General features: G+C 45.0%; 1 protein-coding gene across 1 annotated transcript in view; it reads right to left on the reverse strand.

Moving 5' to 3' along the window:
- CCDC91 (coiled-coil domain containing 91) overlaps positions 1-23646 on the reverse strand; it is a 126085-nt gene extending 102439 nt beyond the window's left edge. The window contains exons 1-3 of the mRNA XM_068119939.2: positions 23287-23646; positions 17164-17205; positions 6592-6670 (exon numbers count right to left, since the gene is read on the reverse strand). Of these exons, the coding sequence (XP_067976040.2) occupies positions 6592-6670; positions 17164-17205; positions 23287-23328 (163 nt within the window). The 5' untranslated portion in view covers positions 23329-23646. The remainder of the gene's footprint in view (positions 1-6591; positions 6671-17163; positions 17206-23286) is intronic.
- Between the last annotated feature and the right edge of the window lie 807 nt (positions 23647-24453).

The following is a 24453-nucleotide window of genomic DNA, read 5'->3' on the forward strand; positions in this document are numbered from 1 at the left end:
TTAATAATGTAGTTGTTGAAGGACTGCTACACCGTTCATTCAAACTGCCTTTTTGGTACGAATGATGTGCAGATCACCGATTGTACGTTTACACGCAACACAATTGCCTCATTCAGTAATCAATCAGCATGGGAAACCCAAGCACCCTGACATGTGGAGAGGAACTGTTTATAACCTCAGGAGACATTATCAAGCCACTGGATCAACAAGAGATATGCCAAGAAGTGGACGTCCCAGGATAACGACTTCAGGACCAACACATTCCAGATGACTCATCTTCCCAATCAGTTTCAAACTGCCCACAGTGCTGCAAACACGCTCCCTAGACGTCGCAGGACAAGTGTCAACACAGTCTTGAGGAGTCTCCATGATGCAGGGATCCATGCTCGTCATCCTGTCCAGCATCCATGACTTGCACTGTCCATGACTGGCGCTGCGACACATCCAAGCATGCTTGCAGTGGTCAAATCAGCAGGTCCAATGGGCATGGAGGCGATGGGCAAGTGTTATGTTCAGTGACGAATCCAGGGTCTCCTTGGAAGGCATGATAGTCCAGGTGTTAACTAAAAAAAAGTGTGCATTGGCATCCATCAAACCTTTTTTTGCATTTTTGTGATTACGATTAATACGTGCAATCTTCAAGCCTTCATTACAAGTAATTCGTGCAACACTATATTGGCACCCTGGATAATTTTAAAAATCTACTCTGAAAAAAATTCATATGCAAATTAGCTCTCAGCATCAACAAAATTATTATTTTTCAGACTATATTCACAAGTATGCACCCAAACACGTTAAATAAGGAGTCCAAACCCATGCTTTCAGGGTCACCAATTTCAATGGGGCCATATAAAAGTCAAATGTTCATTGTATTCTTTATTATGGAAAGTAGCTGCCACTGTGAAAGAACAATATTTTTTCTTGATTTTGCACACGTTTTAATGAAGATCTCATACAAAGAATTGTTGTCACGTTATCTCCTTTACCCCATATGTGATTGTCTGTCTCGTTAAGGAATACTTCACTTGGTAACAGAATATTTGTCATCAATAAATGCTGGAGCTCGCATTGTAAAGATCGTCATGGGGCCCGCAAGGCTAACCCACTCTCTAGCAGAGAAAATGGCCTTAAAATGCCTGTTGTTGTTGTATTTGTTGTTGTTGTTGTATTTGTTGTCGTTGTTGTAGTAAATGCTGCAGCTGCCTGTGTTCATTCATTTTTGGAACACTTTCTCCCCAACAGGTGCAAAACATTGTGCACTTCAATTTGGCAGCATTGGAACGACATTGAGCTGTGAAGCATAGGTCGTCCAAGGTACATCTGCATCAAATTATCTCCAACACTTCCGTTGGAGCCAAGGTGACTTTTGGCAGCAATGCCAAACAGGAAATTAGAGCTGTCTCCCTTGACATATCATGTGCCTTCGATACGGTCTGGCACCCCGCTCTGCTCACCAAACTCTCCTCCTTTGGTATCCATGGACATCTCCATGCATGGCTGGCGGACTTCCTCTCTAGTCATAGTCAACGTGTGGCCCTGAATGGGTTTCTCTCATCTCCTCTTCCTGTTCAGGCTTGAGTTCCCCAAGGCAGTGTTCTGGGCCCTGTGCTTTTTCTGGTCTTCATCAATGAATGAGAGGTCTTTCTGTCTTCTACCGACTCCTCTCCGGCCTTGCTCCCCCAGCTCTCTCTGTGCTCTGTCCCCCAAATATTCCTACAGGTCGCACAAGATCTGCCAGCAACCCTCTGATGGTTAAACTGCCGAAATCTCGGCTCTCTGCTCACCTTCACTCTTTCATTCCTCTTTTCTCCCGCCTGTGGAACAAACTCCCACACTCCCTTCAATCCCTCTCCTCCCTCCAGGTCTTTAAAACAGCTGTTCACCACCATCTCTTATCTTCCCCCATCCATAACCTTGATCTTTTCTACCCCCACTAATTCACCCCAGATCCACCTTGTTTGAAATTCCAACTTATTTCCTGGAAATCCTGGCAGTGTCCATATGTTTATACCTCTCCCACCCCCCCCCCCCCTTCACATGCCTCCCCCCCTTCACATGCCTCCCCCCCAAAGCCCTCTCCCTCCCACAGATCTCTCGATGTCTCCATGTCTCTCGGTCCCTGCTCTCAAATGTTGTGTTTGTGTCCTTCCCCCTCTCTCCCCATCTTGTCTACCGCTCCCGATGTTATTTGTTTTATGTGTCTGTTTGTCTTTCTGTGTGATTAATGTTCGCTCTTTCACGAGCCTCGATCTTGTATACAAAAAAAAAAAAAAAAAAAAAAAAAAAAAAATCTCTCTGACTCTCTTGAAAATCCTCTCCATCTCTTTGCTGATGACTCTACTCTCTGTCGCTCCATTCCTCATCCCTCAGATCGGCAGTCTGCAGCCTCCTCACTCTCTGCAGACCTGGACAAAATCACAGACTGGGCAAACAAGTGGAACATGTCTTTCAATCCTGACAAATCTCACACTCTTACGATGTCTCTCCGAAAAGCCCGCTTGGAGTTTGCAAAAAAGCACCTAAAGGACTCTCAGACTGTGAGAAACAGGATTCTGTGGGCTTTCACGTGTCTTTCACTGAGGAGAGGCTTCCGTCTGGCCACTCTGCCATAAAGCCCAGATCGGTGGAGTGTTGCAGTGATGGTTGTCCTTCTGGAAATTTCTCCCATCTCCACACAGGATCTCTGGAGCTCAGCCAGAGTGACCATCGGGTTCTTGGTCACCTCTTACCAAGGCCCTTCTCCCCCGATTGCTCAGTTTGGCCGGGCGGCCAGCTCTAGGAAGAGTCCTGGTTGTTCCAAACTTCTTTCATTTAATAATTATGGAGGCCACTGTGCTCTTGGGAACCTTCAATGCAGCAGAAATTTTTTTGTAGGCTTCCCCAAATCTGTGCCTCGACACAATCCTGTCTCTGAGCTCTGCAGGCAGTTCCTTCGACCTCATCAAAAACCATGGCTTGGTTTTTGCTCTGATATGCATTGTCAGCTGTGAGACCTTATATAGACAGGTGTGTGTCTTTCAAAATCATGTCCAATCAATTGAATTTACCACAGGTGGACTCCAATCAAGGTGTAGAAACATCTCAAAGATGATCAAGAGAAATGGGAGGCACTTGAGCTAAATTTCAAGTGTCATAGCAAAGGGTCTGAATACTTATGTCAATGTGATATTTCAGTTTATTCTTTTTAATAAATTTTCAAAACTTTCTAAAATCCTGTTTTCTCTTTGTCATTATGGGGTATTGAGTGTAGATTGATGAGGGAAAAAATGAATTTGAACGATTTCAGCATAAGGCTGCAACATAACAAAATGTGAAAAAAGTGAAAGGGTCTGAATACTTTCTGAATGCACTGTATGTTCATTCTGATCTGATAGCAGTCATGGTCAGCACACAACTTCATAGATTCCAGTGCAAACTTGGCAGCAATTCTGTCTAAGGAGACTTCAATGTTATCAACTTTGTCTGATGCTACTAAGTGAATCAATTCCGACGCTTTGCTGTGAAACAGGAGTAAACTAGCAACACCTACCTCAGATAGGATGAGGAGATCGGGGCAGATATTTCTGATAATTTAGCTACTTGTGTCCAGAGAGAGAAATGTTTTCCACCATTCGCTAGATACATGTTGTACACGTCCATGGAGTTCCAGATGCGTGACAGGTTAGCTTTCATCAATGAAACAGTAGAAGGGATCGCAGTTTCAACTTCGAGTGTGTTTATCAGATCTTCTCGTGGCGGAGACAGAGTGAAGTGCCAAAAATGACACCTTTCAATTAATTTTGGTATTTAGTGTCAACTACATGTAGATCACCAACTGCTCCCTTTAACCTTATCTTGACCTCATGCCCCAAGTTATCTCACCGAGAATCACAAATATCCAAGTTTGTTTGAAAGTCATTTGATGACCATGATCGGCCGTCCTACAAAGTGAAACCCGTTGCCATCGACTCCGATTTTTCTATTCATGTTCATTACGCAGATTTCACTGCAAGAGGCAGGGTTTTTTTTTTTCTTCTTTTTTTTTTTAAGCCAAATGTTGGCAGCTCCGAACGGTGATAATGTTCACTTGACGAAGTTTCCTCAGACACTTTTAAGTGTATCACTTTTTTTTTTCTTTTTTTTTTACACTGTGGGGGGACAGGTCACAATAAACAAATATCATGTTTTCATCAATGGTGACAGCTAATTTGCATAATGAATTATTAAATGTTCATCTTATAATTATTTGAATGGCTTCATTGAATTCAGCATCCCTCAAAAGACAGGATTAAACACCTCATTTATGGTATTTGGATATTTCCTTGCGAAGATATGCAAAATAATAGTATTTTTGCTAAAGATGACAGCTAATGCATGATAATTGCCTTTTACAAACATCCTCAAGGGTGCCAAAGTGGCATTACTCAGTTTCATTATATGGAGGCTTCCAAGATATCAAAAACACAAAATAATGTTGAGGAAGACACAAATTTTGGATGTGGAGGTGTCATGACATGGGGTGGTATTGCCAAAACCTTTTGTACCAACTTGATCCGTATGCATGACAATCTGCCAGCAGATCAATATATTAATGAGCTCTTACAACATGCGTCATCCTTCAACAACATGAGTCCAAGAATCATCTTTATTCACGATAATGCTCCTGCTCACAGGGCCACTCGAACAATGAACGTTCTTGCCAATGTCAACATTTATGTTATGAAAACCTGGCCAGCCATCTCATCAGATTTAAATACAATTGAACATCTTTGGGATATCATTGATCACTACGTTGGAACCTTGACAAGACAGCTAGCTACAAATGCTCAATGACCTGGAACAGGTTATGTTTTCATCCCTATCTGTCTGTTTGTCTGTTTGTGAACAGAATCTCAAAAAGTTGTGGATGGATTGGGACGAAATTTGGTGGAGAAGTTGGGTTTGTGACAAGGATGAAATGATTCGATTTTGGTGAAGATCTGGATCCACAAACAAAAATTTCTTTCCAAGTGACTTTTCACCATTGAGTGATAGGGCTAAAACCAATGTCTATAGCGCAATATCTAAAAAGTTATGGATATATGCGGGGAAAAAAAAGAAAAAAAACGGTGGACAGGTTCGGTGTGTGACAAGGACGAATCGATGTGATTTTGGTGAAGATCTGAATCTACATCCGGATAAGAGGTATTCTAATTTTTTTTTAAAGTGATTTTTCACCATTGAGACGGGTCCAAAAATGATATATTTTGGACGAGTTATGACAAAACTAGATGTATGATTTGGTTAGGTGACAACAACAAGCCGATTAGATTTTGGTTCAGGTCCAGATCCGATCCATCAGTGGGATACAAAACATAAACTGTTCATTGGCAAGAACTGTGTTCTCTACCGAGTGCTGTTCTATTCTCTTATAACCTGGTCCATTGTAGGCTAGCTCCTCCACGGGCATAAAATATATTGGTTCACGGGTTATCAAACAGACAACACAACACAACATGCATTTTAAGGCCATTAAATTAAATTTTAAGGCCACGGCCATTGTTATCAAACAGAGTGACCACTATATTCGTCATGGGTGTGTGTCTGTCTGTCTGTCTGTCTGTCCGCAGCATAACTACCCGATGATATCATCCGATCTTGATGAAACTTGGGTGGGAGGTTGATATCATGATCTGGTTGTGTCCTGCCTCGAGTGGGCGTATTGCCCCCATTGTGGGCGGAGCCACGCCCGAAAAAGATGTCTTTTTAGGGGGTAATCGAGTTCAAGCTACATCTTCTCCGAGGGAGTTGGTGGAATCTGATAGCGGTTTCGATATTTGGTTAGGCCAATGTCATGTGTCTAGCCCCACGGAGCTCGATATTTCATTTTCGCCCCAAGATCAAGGTCACAAGGTCACAAAATTTAGAAAAGTCGATTTTTTATGGTTTTATTACATTGTTCGCTTCCTGATAGGGTGAAATGTCGTACATGTTTTTATATTATCACATACATCATGAAATACAAGTTTTCGAACAAATTTCAGAATCTTCGACCATTGACCTTTGAAGGCCACAAAGGTCAAATTTTCAAAGTTGTTGGAATCTAACCGAATTTTCGGTATTGTGTAGCTAACTAACCTCATAACTGATTATACATTATTTTCTATCTCATTTCAAGGTCAGTAACCTTCGTTTTGACATTTCAAGGTCACAAAGGTCAAATTTTCAAAGTTGTCGGAATCGAACCGAATTTTCGGTAGTGTGTAGTTAACTCGTCTCATAACAGATAATACATTCCTATTTATATATTTTCAATGTCGGTTTTGACCTTTGTCATTGAATACCGCTCGCTCGTGAACCATCGTCGTCTCCTGACTTGTATACTTTACAAAAAGTGAAAAACATCAATAATAAATCTCCAAATATCAATGAAAAACTAGTGAAAACACATGAGCACAAAATCAGCCAACCAACACATTTCAATGTTTACTGGTGAATGCCAAAATTGATGTCACAATTAATATACAACCTATTACTTGTATAATTAAAATGCCCTTTCATTCAATATGTATGCTTTGGAAACATATTAAACTCTTCAAACCAAAGTTAACCATGAAACAGCTTTGTACTTACCCAAAGGGTAAGTGGCCCAAGGAACAGCTGGTGATACAGCAGGTCCACCATCACCAGTTTCTGGGAGAGGGTCTGCTGCCTGAAACAGTACCAGTTTGACACCATTAATATTCTGCCGTTTCAGCATGTTGGAGATGCTTTCATCAGCAACAACAACAACAACAAAGAGAGATGTGTACTTAAAAAAATTAAGTATACTTCAAAACAAGAAATTTTCAGGATTGCATTACTTTCTGTTGGACTTTATAACTTGGTTCCTCCCATACGAGCGTTTGGACGTAAGACTCGGTATCTCTGCACACCCATACACTACAAGTCGACCCAAGATGCAAAACAAAAGGCTATGCAGATAGTTTTATCCCCCGTGCTGTCTCGCTCTGGAATTCACTACCTGTAACAAGCTTCCCATTATCCTATGATCTACTCGGCTTTAAGAGGAATGTCAATTCATACTTCCTACATCTTTGAGGTCTAATCGCATTTTACCGACCTCTGCTACTTCCTGTGTCTTGGATGATTTCTTGTTATTTTTTATTTATTTATTTTTATTTTGTTTTGCTTTATCCTTATATTCTCTTACCTTCTTAGCCCCTTACCTGGAGTGGCTGTACGCCATGTCTGGGGCGATATCCATAAAAATTAAAAATAAAAAGATCTATGCAATGATGGATAAGATACTAAAAAAGTGAAAATTTTCACATGAATACATTTTCTCGTTGATCAACATGAAAACGTGTTCATGTGCTTTATATTTCAGAGTGGGCACATGACAAACTCAACAATGTTAACCATGTGAATCTCCAGTGAACACTTACATAGGGATAAAATAATCTCCAATGTAACCAGAACTGACGAGAAGCAGGCATCAGAACACACTATTAACTAATGTTTACGAACCCTATATAAATCATATGGAAACCAATGAAGCAACTTATGGAACCAATGAAATAAAGATTGCAAAATACGATGAGAAAGTACAGTATGGCACATCAAATCAATCGTCAATTGAATGCAGAGATTCGTAAATCAATGGTCTCCTGGAGCATTGGATTTTCTATTCATTACAATCTCCGACCTCGGCATCGCTGTCTCCACAAACTAGTATGGAACTTTCACCCCTACCAGCTTTCAATATTTCATTTGTGGCATGGACAGAACATCAAGCCCGCAAGTGCATTAGTGCATCAAGCCCTGCTTTAACCAAGCTTGCAGGTTTCCTCTCTCTTTGGGGATGCGGGTGTCTTCTGATACCTCAGGGATATGGATGCCCCTGCCTTGCATGGGGTCACCTGTGGGAAAGGTGTAGTACCTGTCATCCCCCCCGTACCAGGGTAACGGACCGCAGCCATGCGGTTTAAATTGCAGATGGCTCTGCACATCTGGTGGATGAGAGTCCAGTCGACTCCAACAACATGGGCGGAAGAGGGTGAAATCCCCAACGGCCAGCAGAGATGGAGAGGAGTGGCGACCCCCCATCTATACCACACACTTACTCGTGTGTACCAGCCATAGAAAGGCAATATGATGGCAAACACGCCATCATTGCCCAAGGAGACTCGACATGAAAAAAAAAATGTTTCAGGAAACATTGAAGTTTGTCTACTTTTGAAATTTGCTTTCAAATGACTAAGCGTATTTTACGTTGAATTGTGGACCTGAAGTATATTACTGCAGTTACGAAGCACATAGACCTACGCTAAATGTGCTGGCCAAGCTTGTTGCTTGCAACCCACAATAGTGCAACAACTGTATGCATAAGGCACATGCATTCCATACATGATTATAACAAGTGACTACCCACAAGGAGGAGAGGCCGTCTCACAGATCCGTTGTGGAAGACAGAGAAAAAATACGGGAGAAGCTCAAGTCCTCTCTCTTCCACAGATCTCCCGATGCCCCTGTTCTCCACTGTTATTGTGCTTCCTCCTCTCTCTCCCCCTCTTGTCTACCTCTCCCTTTATTATATATTCTGTGTTAGCTCTTACACAAGCCTCGACTAGTACACACACAAAAAAAAAATCTGGTACTGTAATCTCTCTAAAAAAGGCAAATGAAATATCTGGTACTACAATCTCTCGAAAAAAAGCAAACCGTTAATACATCCCAAATCCACCTTTTTCAAATTCCGATTTCTTTCCTGAAAGTCCTGGTAGTGTCCATTTGTTTATCCCATGTACCCCACCCCAGCTCTTTCCCTTGGACAGATCTCCCAATGCCCCTGTTCCCCACTGTTGTGCTTCCTTCTCTCTCCCCCTCTTGTCTCCCGCTCCCTTTATACAGGATGTTTCAAAAAGATTGATACAACTTTGACTTCCTGCCATTTCTTTGTTTTTTGACTTATACAGTTTTCCTTTTCAGGGTTTGGTGGTATTATCGTGTTATTTGTTTCTTGGGATTTCTAGTTCCATAGCTCAACGATGCCATTGACAGTGGAGCAGAAGACAGAAGTGGTGGCTCTGTGGTACAAGACTAAATCAACACAACAACATTTTCTGGGGGGAAGAACCACCTGAGGAGATCACTGAGAGGTACCTAAAAGGGCCCAAGGTCACATGCTTCTGTGCCTTCAATGCCAGATGGGGAACACTAGGGCCTTACTGGTTTGAGAATGACAACAGCAGGACGTTGACGATCAACGGTGCGTGCTACCGGGCTGTGCTCCAGAAGTTCCATTATGATCTAGCACAACCCAAAAGGTAACTCTAAACCAGCTCAGCATGACCTGGTTTATGCAAGATGGTGCACCCCCGCATACAGCTGGTGACACCATCACTTTCCTGCAGCAGATCTTCAGAAGCCGCCTCGTTGCCCTGGGTACCGCTCTGTCTACGTCAACCGCCCTGCCACACTGGATGATCTGAAGCAGGAGGTGTCAGACTACCTCCAGGCAGTGCCACATGTGACCTACAGGAAAGTTGGACAGATCTTTGGAGCCAGGATCAATGCCTGTCTGAACCGTGGAGGGGCACACATCGAGAACGTCAATTACAAGGATTTTGCATAAATGACAATTTCAGACCTTGGACTCTCACCAACTCTAGCAGTGACTTACTGCAATAGCAATCAGTGATAGAAAATACCATGTCATAAGCTTTCAATAAATTTTTGGTTCACGTTCCTCAGGTTTCTGTTTCTTTGTAAATAAACGTTTATAGTTGTATCACTCTTTTAGAAACGCTCTGTAATATGTTCTATGTGTTAGCTCTTACACGAGCACAGACTTGGTGTACAAATTTTTATTTTTTTTAAACATTAGCGCATTGTAAAACTCATGCTACTCCGTTGTAGCACAAAAATTTCCACTTTTACAGAAATCAAATAAGTACACAAAGGTATCAGTCAAATTCAGCAATTCTATATACAAGCGAGACTCGGCGCACTCCGCACGCCTCACCACACGTCGTTTCAGAGGGATAGGCATCTTTGACCATTTAGGTGTCTTTTGGGTCTTCATTGTGTTTTGGGTCTTCAGGGTATTTGGGGTATTTGTGGTGTTTTGGGTCTTCTGGGTCTTTGGTGTCTTCAGGGGCTTTTGGATCTTAAGGGTCTTTTGTTTCCTCTGAGTCTTTAAGAGTCTTTGGGGTATTTTGGTTTTTTGGGGTATTTAAGGGTCTTTTAGGTCAAAATGGTCTTTGGGGTCTTTGGGGTATTTTGGATCCTCTGGCCATTTAAGGGTATTTTGGGACTTTTGTGTCTTGAGGGTGTTTTGGTTCCTCTGGGTCTTTAAGGGTCTTTGGGTCTTTTTAGGTCTTCAGGGTTTTTTGGGTCTTCAGCACCATTTGGGTCTTCAGGGTCTTTTGGATTATCTGGCCATTTAAGGGTATTTTGGGTCTTTGGGGAGTTTGGTCTTTAGGGTCTTCAGGGTGTTTTGGGTCTTTTTGATCCTCAGGGCCTTCAAAGGTGTTTTGGGACTTTGGGGTGTTTTGGGTCTTCAGAGTCTTCAGGGTCTTTAAGGTCTTCGGGGGCCTTAAGGGTTGTCAGAGGTCTGTGGGGTCTCAGCAGTCTAAACGTAATTGAGGGTTAATTAAGAGGATGTTCATTTTATTTGAAGAAGAAGAAGAAGAAGAAGACGTTTTAGTCACATATAAACATAACGACATAACCATATACGTTTGCTCTATTATAATAAGATATATGTAAAGATTGTGGATAAAAAAAAATGGAAATACCAGGGCACAATGGCAGTACAACATATATTCAGAGTATGGGGCCACCACACGAGTGACTGGTGGGTGAAATATGCATCTCTTTATAGGCAGTCCTCTCGTCGTGTACATATAAGCAGGCTGCCGCTTGAGTATAAAGAGCCAGCATGGCCGCAAGAGGAGAGAGACCTCTGTGACTTTGAACGGGGTGTAGTTGTTGCGGAAATTACCAACCTGTTACGAGGAACTGTCTCGAAAGTGATGGAAGGCTAGGAAAAATAAGTAAAGACATCTTCATTGAAGGGCAACAGTGAGTGGAGGCGCACAATCGACAAGCGTGATGCACAGGCATTACTCCGGACTGCAAGGTAAAACAGGAGAGCAATGGCGGACAAACTGTGTGCTGAGTTCAATTTTTATAGTGAGCATCCGATATAATTAAAAAAGTCAAAAGGGAACTTTACAGGATGGGATATTACAGCTGGGTTGCTGTGCACAAATCACTCATTATACATGGCAATTCCCATTTCTGGGTCCAGTGGTGCAAGGAGCATAGTCAATGGACTGCAAAGCATTGGAGGAATGTGATATGGTCTGATAAGTCGTCTTTCACCATATTCTTGATGCATGGACGCGTGCACGTGTAGTGAAAGCCCATGGAGCCCTACAGCCCAGAGTACCTGGTTCCAACAGTAAAAGGTTCTGGCGGTTCCATAATGGTGTGGGGCATATTTTCCTGGCATGGCCTGGGTCCACTCATTCCATTAGAAGGCAGGATTGATGCAGAGCGCTACATTACCGATAAATCAGCGCTACATTAGCGCTACTACATCAGCGCCACATTAGCACTACATCAGCTACTCCATCAGCGCTACATGACCAACATCCTGAGCGATCATCTGCATCTCATGATGCAGAATGTCTTCACTGCAGGAGGCGTATCTTCCAGAAGGACAATGCTTCAATCCATATGGCACATGTTGTCACCAGGTGGTTTGTGGAGTACAAGGACCAAGTTACCCATCTTCCACGGCTCTCCCATAGAGCATTTGTGGGACTGTCTGGAGAGGCACCTAAAGCAGCAGTTTCTGCCTCTATGGAACCAATGTGAATTGGAGGAATTACTTGTGGAAGAATTGTGCCACATTCCTGCAGAACAGTTCCAGACCTTTGTTGACTCCATGCCACATCATATCAAACCCCCGGAGGGGGAGGGGGAGGGGGTAGGGCGGAGGGGGTAGGGTGTAGGGGAAAGGGAGGGGGTAGGGTGGAGGGGGAAGGGAGGGGGAAGGGGAAGGGGGGGAAGGGGAGGATGGAGGGGGGAGGGGAGGGTGGAGGGGGGAAGGGGAGGGTGGAGGGGGAAGGGGAGGATGGAGGGGGGAGGGGAGGACGGAGGGGGGAGGGGAGGGGGGAGGGGGGAGGGGAGGACGGAGGACGGAGAGGGGGGAGGGGGAGGGGGAGGGGGAGCAGGAAGGGGAGGGAGAGGGGAGAGGGGGAGGGGAACGGGGTGGGGAAGGGGGCAGGGTGAAAGGGAGGGGGAAAAGGGAGGGAGAGGGGGAAAAGGGAGGGGGAGGGGGCAAAGGGAGGGGGAGGGGGCAAAGGGAGGGGGAGAGGGAAAAGGGAGGGGGAGGGGGAAAATGGAGGGGGAGGGGAGAAGGGGAGGGGGTAGGGTGGAGGGGGAAGGGGAAGGGAGGGGGAGGGGAGGATGGAGGGGGGAGGGGGAAGGGGGAGGGAAGGGGAGGGCCAGTCAACAATGACGTTGCAGTTCTCATGGTCGGAGAGCAGCACAACAATCGCGACATCGTCCTGAATCTTCGCAACAGCACGAAGCGGATTTTGGAGACTCACCGATCCTGTGACGCCCTCCAGTACCGGCGTTGCCGGGTGGGGGAAGGGAGACCCGTACATTCCCAACCCGTACATTCGCCCTCTCGACTCAAGCTCACTCGGACAAAAGCCTCGGACAAATTACACCGTGAAGGCCCAATGGCCATGTCTATGCCACAAATCAAGTACGTGAGCGAGTCGGGCGCACTGAATTGAAAATATATAGAACGCTCATACTCCGTGAAAAGTGAAGCCGCCGTGTCGCCATCTTGGTTAGCACGACTCGACCAACTCGCTTCGCGGATCTCGTTTGTTTTGAACGTGTGAATTACGTGCGAACGAGTAACTGTGAGTTTATGGCAGCAAGGAACATCACGTGATCGCTCTGAGCGAATCAGCGCGCTGCTCTGCCACCTGCTCAGATTCCGTGTATAATATTCCTCGCTGAAATGCGCTGAGGTAAATATGAATAAAAAATATGGATCTCATAAAGATTAAAGAAAAAAAAAACTATGTGGTGTGAATGGCAATGTTCCTCGCTGAAATGTGAAAAAACGCAATCGCTTTTCGCTCTGAAATACGTGCGAACACGTAACCGAGTTTATGGCGGCAAGGAACATCACGTGATCACTCTGAGCGAATCAGCGCGCTGCTCTGCCACCGCCTCAGATTCCGTGCATAATATTCCTCGCTGAAATGCGCTGAGGTAAAAATAAGGTAAAAAAATATTATGAAATAATTTTTTTTAGGTCGGCCATGTTCTTCCCAGGCTCAATGGCCATGTCTATGCCAAATATCAAGCACGTGAGCCTCTCCGTTTAGGAGTCTATCGGTAACATTACACACACAAACTGTGTTTTATATATACAGTGGTACCTCGGCTTACGAGTGCCCCAACGTACGAGTTTTTCGGGATACGAGCCGTCGCTCGGGCGGTTTGTTGCTTTGGGATACGAGCCGAGATCCGATGTACGAGCTCAAAAAATTTATTTTTTTGAATTTTCCGGTTGTGGCTTCCGGTTCCGGTCACGCGGTTATCTTGCCGTGAAAGCATCTCTGCTTGGATATAAAACACGCAATCGTCGAAATACATGAGCGAGGAATCTCCTTGCTCCAGCCGGTGACGTCATCGGCGGGGATCCCCGCCTCCAGAGTGGCTGGTCACGTGACCGCCAAAGCGTGTCGCGCGTGCGGGTATAATGAGCTACACCTGTGGATCACGTGACCACGGAAGCACGCCTCGCTTGAGAGGCATGGCTTTCGGTTTGCGTTTTGCTTTATAAGGCGCGATAAATGGGCTTTTGAGTGTTAGCGGTTCATGGCGTTGACGGTTCATGGCGGTTCATGGCGGTTGACGGTTCATGACGGTTCATGACGGTTCATGGCGTTGACGGTCAAAAACCCATTACATCAATTTTACCAGGCACTGTACAGTAAGTACAGTGGACACCAAATGCACGGTGGAAGGCTAGAAGTAGAAGATCGTCCAAGACAAGTGAGAATAAGCCATACTTTGGAGGAGATGACGTCATTCGCTGGTCCGATAACCAAAGATGTGGTATAAAAAACCAGGTGAGCTAACAATGCAGCAATGAAGGAATTCGGCCAAGGCACCGGCACACAACGACCTACCTACATCGAAAGACTCAATGCCAATGGTGACAGAAGCCAAGACGGCCGGCTTAAACACCGCCGAAAGACCACGGTGTACCAACTTACGATGCAGAACATCTTGCACTTAATATGATGACAACAGGTGCCATCCTCTGACGTACCATTACAGGTACAGGTACAGTACACGTGAGCACAGAGCAAAAGTTCACTGAAACCGAGATTAAGAAAAAAGAAAAAACACCTCGTGGTCCGTGCTCGATATCCGAGTTTCAATCTTTTCAAACACATGATGCTCTCGGTCACGGTATCTCCTGCGAGCTGCTTCTCCTTCAACCACACAAACAACAACTTCTCCATATCTTCATGGATAGAGGTCCGGAGCTTTGAAATAATCGTAACGCCCTTGGCTGGCGTTATAGCCTTTATGGACTCCTTCTGCTTCAAAATCGTACATATCGTAGAAGGAGTACGATCGTACTGCCTCGCCAAGTCGACAACACGCACACCTCACCTGGCATGCTCTTCTCCTCTGCTTAATAAAACCAGTTTATTTCTTTACATTCTCTTGTATTATGTACAGTATATACGAGGTCGTGCTTGTTTATACATTATTTGTTATTTATAAAGTACATTTTTGTTATTTAAAAGCACCTAACAAAAAAAATTGGTGTTTTTTTTTTGAGGCTGGAACGGATTAATAGCATTTCAATGCATTTGAATGGGAAAATTTGCTTTGACTTACGAGCGATTTGGCTTACGAGCTCCGTCACGGAACGGATTAAACTCGTAAGCCGAGGTACCACTGTATATAGATTTATATATATAATATAATTATTACAATTAAGAACAAAGTGGATAAGCTGCTTTTCAAAGGTTTTGTCTCCTTGCAAAACATACCACCATGACACTCCAATTTAACCAAATGCAATGTCACAAATTATTGGCGTGTTTGTTAGGTGGTGTATTGGGATTGTGAGGTTAATGCTTGTACACCTAGGATTCTAATGCATTGTTTATAATATACTGGTATAAAAGACCATCAAAAATGACGGGATGGAACAGTATATTCAACGATATAGTCTCATGAGCGTGCCAAAGTCTGAAGCCTCGGCCTAGCATCAGCTGTGCTTATGTCTTCTTTATTTATTAGACATCCTACGGAGTGGTAAATAAGCAATGTTTTTACTCTGCGAGTGTTGCGCATCACGTCCACCCAATTTCACTAACCTGCAGCTTGGATTTGTTATATATATAAAAATAAAAAAAACTATTCTGTACACCGCCCTTGAGGCTCAGTTTGGAACCGTATACAATTCCAATGTGAAGAGACGTAATTACTCTTTTATGGAAAATGTTTTTCGTGTTTGTTTTGCCCTCAAAAATAGACCGTAGTAAACCCACATTCGTGAAGATTGGCCTTGAAAGCCCTACTCAAATCGTCATTGTGAAGGAGAACAGACAAATTTACAAATGTACAAACACACTGTTTTATATGGTAGATGTCTATGTAATGTTTGTTGAGGTGAAATGATTATTCTAAAAGGTCATTTATGTAAAAGGGTAACATGTTATAATATAATGTTGAAGTTGGTCTTAAACCTGTCTAGAAAGATTGCCATCGTTCCTCTGACCGATAGGTCAAGTGGGAAGGTTAGTATTGTTACATTTGTGGGTGTAAACAATGAAATACCTTAGTCGAGATAGAATCGTGTAGAATATAATGCTCCAAGTGTCGCGTAGCGAAATCTCGATGCATCTAAGTAGGCCGTCTGTCTGGGTAAGAGTGTTTGCATGTCGCCATAAGGGCGTGGCTTTGTGTTAAGTAATTCTAGGACTTAAAGATCAATTCCCCAGTGTGTAATTTGCCCCTGTGATCTTCCCTCCATCTTTATTACAATTAAAAAGCCCACCAAACAACAACTTTAACAAATGACTCGATTCACTCAACGCCACCAGGGCTAACCAACACCCAGCACATCGTGCCAGTCAAGTTGCCGATCGTGCCAGTCAAGCTCCACCTCTCAGCCTTCGACGTCATGCGAACATTCGGAGAGAGATTTGTTCCCCCCCCCCCACCCCCCCCTGACTCGTGATGGGGAGGCCATGCCCTGGCCTTCGTGATTGAGTAGCGCTCCATGATTGGACAGAGTGTGAAGGTCAGCATGGAATATTTGAGAGCTGGAGGACAAAGAAGATGGCTCTCGCCATTTTAGCTGTCTTGGTGCTGGCGGTTGTTGGAGGCAGTCGCATTTTTCTCTCTCGGTCCTGGCGTTCATTGGAGGCGGTCACTTGGTTGTTTTGCGTGGGAGGACGATGGGCGCTAGTCTGTGTGCGCCGGAGGGATCATCGGAGCTGTGTTAGCAAAGGATCCTGCCCGATTGCCTGACTACAGGCGCGATACCACACCATCTTGTGCATTTCCCACGCGGTGGTTCGAGGAGACAACCAGCAAGCCTTACCAGCCATTTGGGGATGCAAAGCTAAGTGCATGCACTAAACAAAAGGCCATTATTTATTTTCTATCATCATTCCCTTGTTTGTATACGAGTCTGAATGGAGACGTCTCAAAGTAGGAAATAGTTTTTACCTCACATTCATTTTATTTGGTTTACCATTACTTTTAATAAATTCATTATTTGTTAAATTTAACTTTTCTTGTCCTGGTTCGTTTATTTGTTTTGTGGGTTCGGAATAACCCCGTGTGTTCCCGATCAGATAAGACTTCGAACGTTCCCGCGCGCACCAGAAATAATCCCGCCAAGTTCAAAATACAGCTCAGAGTTAAAGCTTGTTCCGGTCATTCATCCTCTTGGGGTCTTAACCCCGGGGACACAACAATATTTTATGACATGGAAAAAAGGCAAAGTAATATTAGCAATGGCCAACACATATTACATTTCATATGAAGCAAAGCAAAATTCTCAGTGATAAGAAAGCAATAGTATCAGCATTTCCAGAATGCCATCTCAAGCAGTCGTGAACAAACCTCAAAGCCCCCAAACTCATCTTCCTCTTCATTTGTGCGAGTCTAAAATCAAGAGCAGATAGGGACAGCAGTCAAAACAACATAGTACATAAATGCCAAAAATTGAAAGCAGAATAACAAAGTAAGGTGAATTTAAAAGGGAAACAAGCATGATTCCATCCAATCTCCTGTTGAAGGCTCATTAACCTTAGATGCAGTTGCAAAAAAAAAAGAAAGACGAGAATGCAGAGGTGGGTCATGTTGGTTTTGGCCAAGAATGATAGTTCGTTTCACTACAACAAAAAAAATTTATGCACGACCTTTCATATATGCTTCAAATATATGCTTCCTCTTCTCCAATGGCTTGATCTCTGATCATCAATTTGGTTTCAGACCTGGACACTACTCTGGACATGCTGCTTCTGCTTTCTCAACAATGGATGGAGGTCCTCAATGCCAAACAGGAAATTAGAGCAGTCTCCCTTGACATATCACGTGCCTTCGATACGGTCTGGCACCCCGCTCTGCTCACCAAACTCTCCTCTTTTGGTATCCATGGAAATCTCCACGCATGGCTGGCGGACTTCCTCTCTAGTCGTAGTCAACGTGTGGCCCTGAATGGGTTTCTCTCATCTCCTCTTCCTGTTCAGGCTGGAGTTCCACAAGGCAGTGTTCTGGGCCCTGTGCTTTTTCTGGTCTTCATCAATGATCTCTCTGACTCTCTTGAAAATCCTCTGTATCTCTTTGCTGATAACTCTACTCTGTGTCGCTCCATTCTTCATCCCTCAGATCGGCAGTCTGCAGCCTCCTCACTCTCTGCAGACCTGGACAAAATCACAGACTGGGCAAACAAGTGGAACATGTCTTTCAATCCTGACAAATCTCACACTCTTACGATGTCTCTCCGAAAAGACCGACTGGACAACCCTCCCATCCACTTTCTGAATAATCCTCTCCAAGAAGTTCTGTCACTCAAGCTTTTGGGTCTCACTATCTGCCATGATCTTTCCTGGGAAAACCACATTTCAAATCTGGCCTCCAAAGCCAGTCGCCGACTGGGCATCCTCCGTCGTGCGAAGTCCTTCCTTGGCACACCTGAGCTCCTCACCACATACAAGGCTTTCATCCGCAGCTCAATGGAATACTGCTCTCCCCTCTGGGCTGGTGCTCCTGCCTCACACCTAGCTCGTCTTCACGCTGTTGAAACCAAAGCATTCAGAATCATTGGAATCTCCCGCGATGAAGCTAACTCCAAGGGCCTCTCACTCACTCACCGCAGGCAGGTTGGTGGTCTTTCCGTCTTCTACCGACTCCTCTCTGGCCTTGCCCCCCCAGCTCTCTCTGGGCTCTGTCCCGCAAATATTCCTACAGGTCGCACAAGATCTGCCTGCAACCCTCTTATGGTCAAACTGCCAAAATCAAGACTCTCTGCTCACCTTCACTCCTTAATTCCTCTTTTCTCCCACCTCTGGAACAAACTCCCTCACTCTCTTCAATCCCACTCCACCCTCCAGGTCTTTAAAACAGCTGTTCACCACCATCTCTTATCTTCCCCCATCCAAAACCTTGATCTTTTCTACCCTCGCTAATTTCACCCCAATTCCACTTCTTTGAAATACCAACTTATGTCCTGGAAGTCCTTGGTGTCCTTGTGTTTTATACTTCTCCCTCCCACCCCCCCCCCCTTCCCACGCCTCCTCCCCCCAAGCCCTCTCCCTTCCACACATCTCCCTGCTCTCAAATGTTGTGTTTGTGTGCTTCCCCTTCTCTCCCCATCTTGTTTTCCACTCCCTCTTTTTATATATTTTGTTTGTCTGGTTGATTTGTTTGTGAAGTAAATGTTAGCTCTTTCACGAGCCTCGATTCAGTATACAAAAAAAAAAAAGAAAAAAAAAAAAGGTTAATAAATATTACTGTGTGCATTAAAACATTGCTTTTTTTATTTTTCACCCCTCCTCCCACCCCCTCTTGCCCCCCCCCCCTCTCCCCACCATCTTTACAGGATCCGCGTGTGTGCGTGTTGTGTTCCGATGTACCTTACACACCCTTTGACTCACGGGACTCAAACCCGGCATAAAGAATGTGTACTCCCCGAATTTTTTTGCCCTATGACCTAAGCATGGGGGAGAAGGGCATGCGTACGTGGGAGAGATGTAGATGGTAGATGGGGGGAAAAAAAACAAACAAAAAATAACAAATACATGCATTCAATGGCATTTATTGCAAAACGACAAAAAGGCAAATACAAAACTATTTAAAAAAATAAAAACGTCTTTCAAGGGTTATATGTAGTGTACACTGTACATGGATGTTTTGGTCGGATAGTGAGATTTCCGGATTAAACGGGGTCGGATTAACGAGCGTAGACTGTCCACAATCTTGCTGTGGTCCTTGCGGACACGTCGTGTGCATCTACTGTCGGCCATTGACATCCTTTTGTCCTTCAAAGGGCAGTGACATCTTTTTCTTTTCAGTGTCCAACTCTGCTGTTGTCCAGATGACTCTGCTGTTGGTTTATGGACACCAAAAATCTCCAATGATTTCGAGACCTTCGTTGGAAGCTGGGGATTTTGAGACCTCATGTATCCTGTCAAACACGTGTGGGTCCAAAACTAGTTCTTTCAGGAACGAGGAGTATGTGGGTCTCATTACGCAAATACTCTGGGTGCTGTAATGTAAACAGGACGTATGCATTGCGGCAAGCTAAATTGGAATCGTGAACCCAAAAAACCTTGAGCCCATATTTTGATGGATTGCTGAGCCCATAATGACCAACGTCCACTAAACGGTACGAGTTGTTTGTCCACTGATGTACTCAAATGAAATGAAGTGTTCTTTGCAGTTTTTCAAGAACAGGTTCCAAATGTTCTGGAAGGCTGCCATTTTCTCCAAATAATGGCGAGTGTGTTTTGTATGCTTGTTATCGAAGCACAAGTAGTGCAGAATGTCTTCAAAGCAAATAACTGGCATTGCGGCATGGTACATCAGGTTAGACAAGCGCTTGCTGAACAGTTCCTTTATGAGAACGTCCCAACACCTTTCATAGCCGACCAACAAGTCGGCATTCTGGGCATCCTCCGTGATGGGCATCACCGCAGGCAGGGTGATGTGAACTTTACTACACCAGTAATAATGGCAAAAAAAGCCAGAAGCTCATTCTCCGAGTTGTCACAGCGAACCGTTTTGGTTTTTACTGAACCTCTTCTCATTGCTTGGTTCGTACACATGCAAATTTCTTGGAGCATGTTGCTCAAAATAAATATGCTCCAGGCATCCTTGGCGACTGTGTCTGTTGTTGCGACAGGACCTGGAATTCTCCTTATGATGTTGTGGCTCAGTTTTTCTTCGAGGTGGTGGATATTTAAATTGCGAATAATTGTGGTCAATGAAGAAGAGAGGGGGAGGAGGAGGAGGAGGAGAAGGCACATATATGCTCATACCCCAAGCCATAGGGGAGAGCAGTACTCCAAGTTTGGTGCGATTGCCAGAGCACAAGCACAGCAGCAGAGTAAAATTGGGTTAGAAGTGAGAGAAAAAAATATATATATATATAGAACAAGTGAACGCATCAAAGTGGGAAAAAGTATATGGCAGGACCAGAGTGTGGAGAGAGACAAAGACAGACACAGATTGATAGAGAGATCTCTCCAAAGTTAATAACCCCTTGGGGGCAGGCATATATTTTAAAGCTTCAAACTCGAGCAATGGTTCATGTTTTAACGTTGTGTCATAGGCATGACTTGGAGACGAGCTTAAAAAAAAAAACATGAATGTTTCCGAGCAAATCCAACACAGCATCAGTAGTCTGTCAGATTGGAGATTAGACAGACAGAGACAGATTGGAATAATTGCTTCAGCTTATGAAGTGCCTGATTCATCCTTTCAATGCCAGAAACTCTTCAAGTGGCAGTCCACAACCTTAGTTGTGTCCAAAGGTTGTACAATGAGAGAGAGACTATATATAAAGATGGGGATGTAGAGAGATAAAGTCCAAACAGACAGACACATCCTATTAAGCAAGCAAGAGTGCATCAAATCAGTGATGAGTGAAAAACAACAGAGAATGTGGGAGTGGGAACATGCAGAAGTAATAGAGGTGCAGTGGTTGCAGGGGGTGTGGAGGGGAGGGGAGAGGGGAGAGGATGGGTGAGAGGAGAGGGGTGCAGAGGTGGCACGGGTGCAAAGGGGAGGGGAGATGGAGAAGTAAAGATGCAGAGGAACGGGGGTGGAGTCTAGAGGGGAAGGTATAGGGTGCAAAGGGGCAGGGGTGCAGAGGGGAGGAGAGAGGGGAGGTGAAGAGGGTGTGCAGAGGGGAGGACAGAGAGTGCAGAGGTGAGGGAAGAGAGTGCAGAGGTGAGGGAAGAGAGTGCAGAGGTGAGGGAAGAGAGTGCAGAGGTGAGGGAAGAGAGTGCAGAGGTGAGGGAAGAGAGTGCAGAGGTGAGGGAAGAGTGCAGAGGTGAGGGAAGAGAGTGCAGAGGTGAGGGAAGAGAGTGCAGAGGTTAGGGCAGAGTGCAGAGGTGAGGGCAGAGAGTGCAGAGGTGAGGGCAGAGAGTGCAGAGGTGAGGACAGAGAGTGCAGAGGTGAGGACAGAGAGTGCAGAGGTGAGGGCAGAGAGTGCAGAGTTGAGGGCAGAGTGCAGAGGTGAGGGCAGAGGGTGCAGAGGTGAGGGCAGAGGGTGCAGAGGTGAGGGCAGAGGTGATGGCAGAGGGTGCAGAGATGAGGCCAGAGGTGATGGCAGAGGGTGCAGAGGTGAGGACAGAGGGTGCAGAGGCGAGGACAGAGGGTGCAGAGGTGAGGACAGAGGGTGCAGAGGTGAGGACAGAGGGTGCAGAGGTGAGGACAGAGGGTGCAGAGGTGAGGGCAGAGGGTGCAGAGGTGAGGGCAGAGGGTGCAGAGGTGAGGGCAGAGGGTGCAGATGTGAGGGCAGAGGTGATGGCAGAGGGTGCAGAGGTGAGGACAGAGGGTGCAGAGGTGAGGACAGAGGGTGCAGAGGTGAGGACAGAGGGTGCAGAGGTGAGGACAGAGGGTGCAGAGGTGAGGACAGAGGGTGCAGAGGTGAGGGCAGAGTGCAGATTTTAGGGCAGAGTGTGCAGATTTTGGGGCAGAGTGCAGATTTTAGGGCAGAGTGCAGATTTTAGGGCAGAGTGCAGATTTTAGGGCAGAGTGCAGATTTTAGGGCAGAGTGCAGGTTTTAGGGCAGAGAGTGCAGGTTTTAGGGCAGAGAGTGCAGAGGTGAGGGCAGAGAGCACAGAGGTGATGGAAGAGAGTGCAGAGGTGAGGGGAGAGGGTGCAAAAGTGTGGAGAGGTGAGAGGTGTGCAGAGGAGGCAGCAGTGCAGAGGAAGTCCAGAGGGAAGAAGAGAGGGGTGCAGAGGAGCTGAGGTGCAGAAGGGAGGTGAAGAGGATGTGCAGAGGGGGGCAGAGGGCTCCAGAGAGGGCAGGGGTGCAGGAGGGCAGGGGTGCAGAAGGGAGGTGAAGATGACGTGCAGATGGGGAGGGCAGAGGATGCAGAGGTGAGGGGGGTACAGAAGTGTGGAGAGGTGAGAGGGGTGAAGAGGGAGTCCAGAGGGAAGGGGAGAGGAGTGCAGAAGGAGAAGAAGGTAGTAAGACTAAGTGTGTAGCGTGGGAGGGGGAGGTGAAGATAGGGAGAGTGGGGGTTGGGGGAGGGTGCAGAGGGGAAGAGTGGGGAGAGAAAGCTTATAAACGATTTGTACACGAAACCTGATCACGGGAAGTTGCACAAATTCATTGAAGGAGTAATGGGTGTAAAGTCCAAAGGGTGATACCGAAAAAGCAAAAGAAGGGCGAGAATGAGGAGAGGATGTTAATGAACGTCAAAATAAGAAAAGCAATTGTCAGAAATAGATCAATAAGACACCATTTTCGGGAAATGCAACAACAGATAAAATTGTCACCGTGTCCGATTTATCAGAAAAACAATGTTCTCAAGGTTCTCAACCTTTGCACTGGTTGGCAAAAAGCAGAAACAATCGCCGCCCTTCGGGACCCGGAATATCGTGAGCAATCCAGAAATAACAAGTACAACACTAATAGGCATAGGAATAGGAATAGGCCTTTCATTGAGAAAAAGTAAAATGCGCCTTAAAAGCGCAGCCACGACCGATCCAAGAGCCAGGCTGACTGACCTGTGTGTCCCCTCCAGGGACGTTTGGTCGGGTCGTCGACATAGAAGGAAACACGAAAAAAAAGAAGGAATGATTGAATGAAAATTAGGGAAAACTAAAAGCAAGCGGACGAAGAACTGAATTCGATTTCGTACTCGTACACCTATCGGCAATCGACTGGAATATGGAGGAGAAGGAGGAACTCAGAAGTAAGGAATGAGTTACACAGGAATTTTAAAAGGACAAAAAACTAAAAAGAAACAAACGAAAATGAATGTATTAAAAAAAAAATTATGAAAGAAACGCAGAATAACTTTACGAATGAAGGATAAATTGGCAGAATACAAAAGTTGTTTTTAGCTATTTCCGGGTTTCTCAAGTGCGCCTGCGCAGGTGGTTGTCGGACAACAGCGTAAAATTGTGACGAGGCGTTCAAAATGTTCTCAGAACCCGAGGTACAATACACAGTGATGCAGAAGGAAATGTGTCATAATGAAAGAAATTCAATGGTCTAAGCCCCAAGGCATGGGTTCCCAATCAGTGGGCCACAGCACGTTTTCCAGGTGGGCCACAGAGACTGCCCAAATATTTGCCCAAATAATATAATCTTTTCAAGCACAAGGCCTAAACAAGAGTTCAATTCTGTGTGTGTTGGTGGTGGCCAGTGGTAGCCACCCACTATTCCCTGCATTTTTTTTTCTAGTCTTTTTTTTTTTTTTTCTTTCCAGAAACCCTTCTGAAATGACAAAACGAGGATATGTTGAGCAATACATAAAGTTTGGATTCACATCGTTACATGATCGTGGATAATTAAAGGGACAATGCGTCCTGTGCCAGAAAGTTCTCGGAAATCAATATCTGCGGCCATCGAAGTTGAAGCTCCATTTGGAGAAGATTCATCCACATCATCAACATAAGGATTTGGACTTCTTCAAGCGAATGGAAGAGAACGTGAAGCGCCAGCACTTGGATCAAAGTGGAACATTATTTCAGCAAAACAAGCGTCTTACGGATGCTTCTTATGCCGTCAGCCTCCTCATTGCGCGACAGAAGAAACCTCACACAGTCGGAGAGACTCTGATCAATCCATGTGCTCTGAAGATGGCTAGGATTCTGCTTGGAGAAGAAGCTGAAAAAAAGTTCAACAAAATGTTCTGTCAAATAATACGGCTCAAAGGAGGATTGCTG

Source organism: Myxine glutinosa, chromosome 1 (genome assembly GCF_964187855.1).
Source record: "Myxine glutinosa chromosome 1, kmMyxGlut1.1, whole genome shotgun sequence".
NCBI classification, from domain to species: domain Eukaryota; kingdom Metazoa; phylum Chordata; class Myxini; order Myxiniformes; family Myxinidae; genus Myxine; species Myxine glutinosa.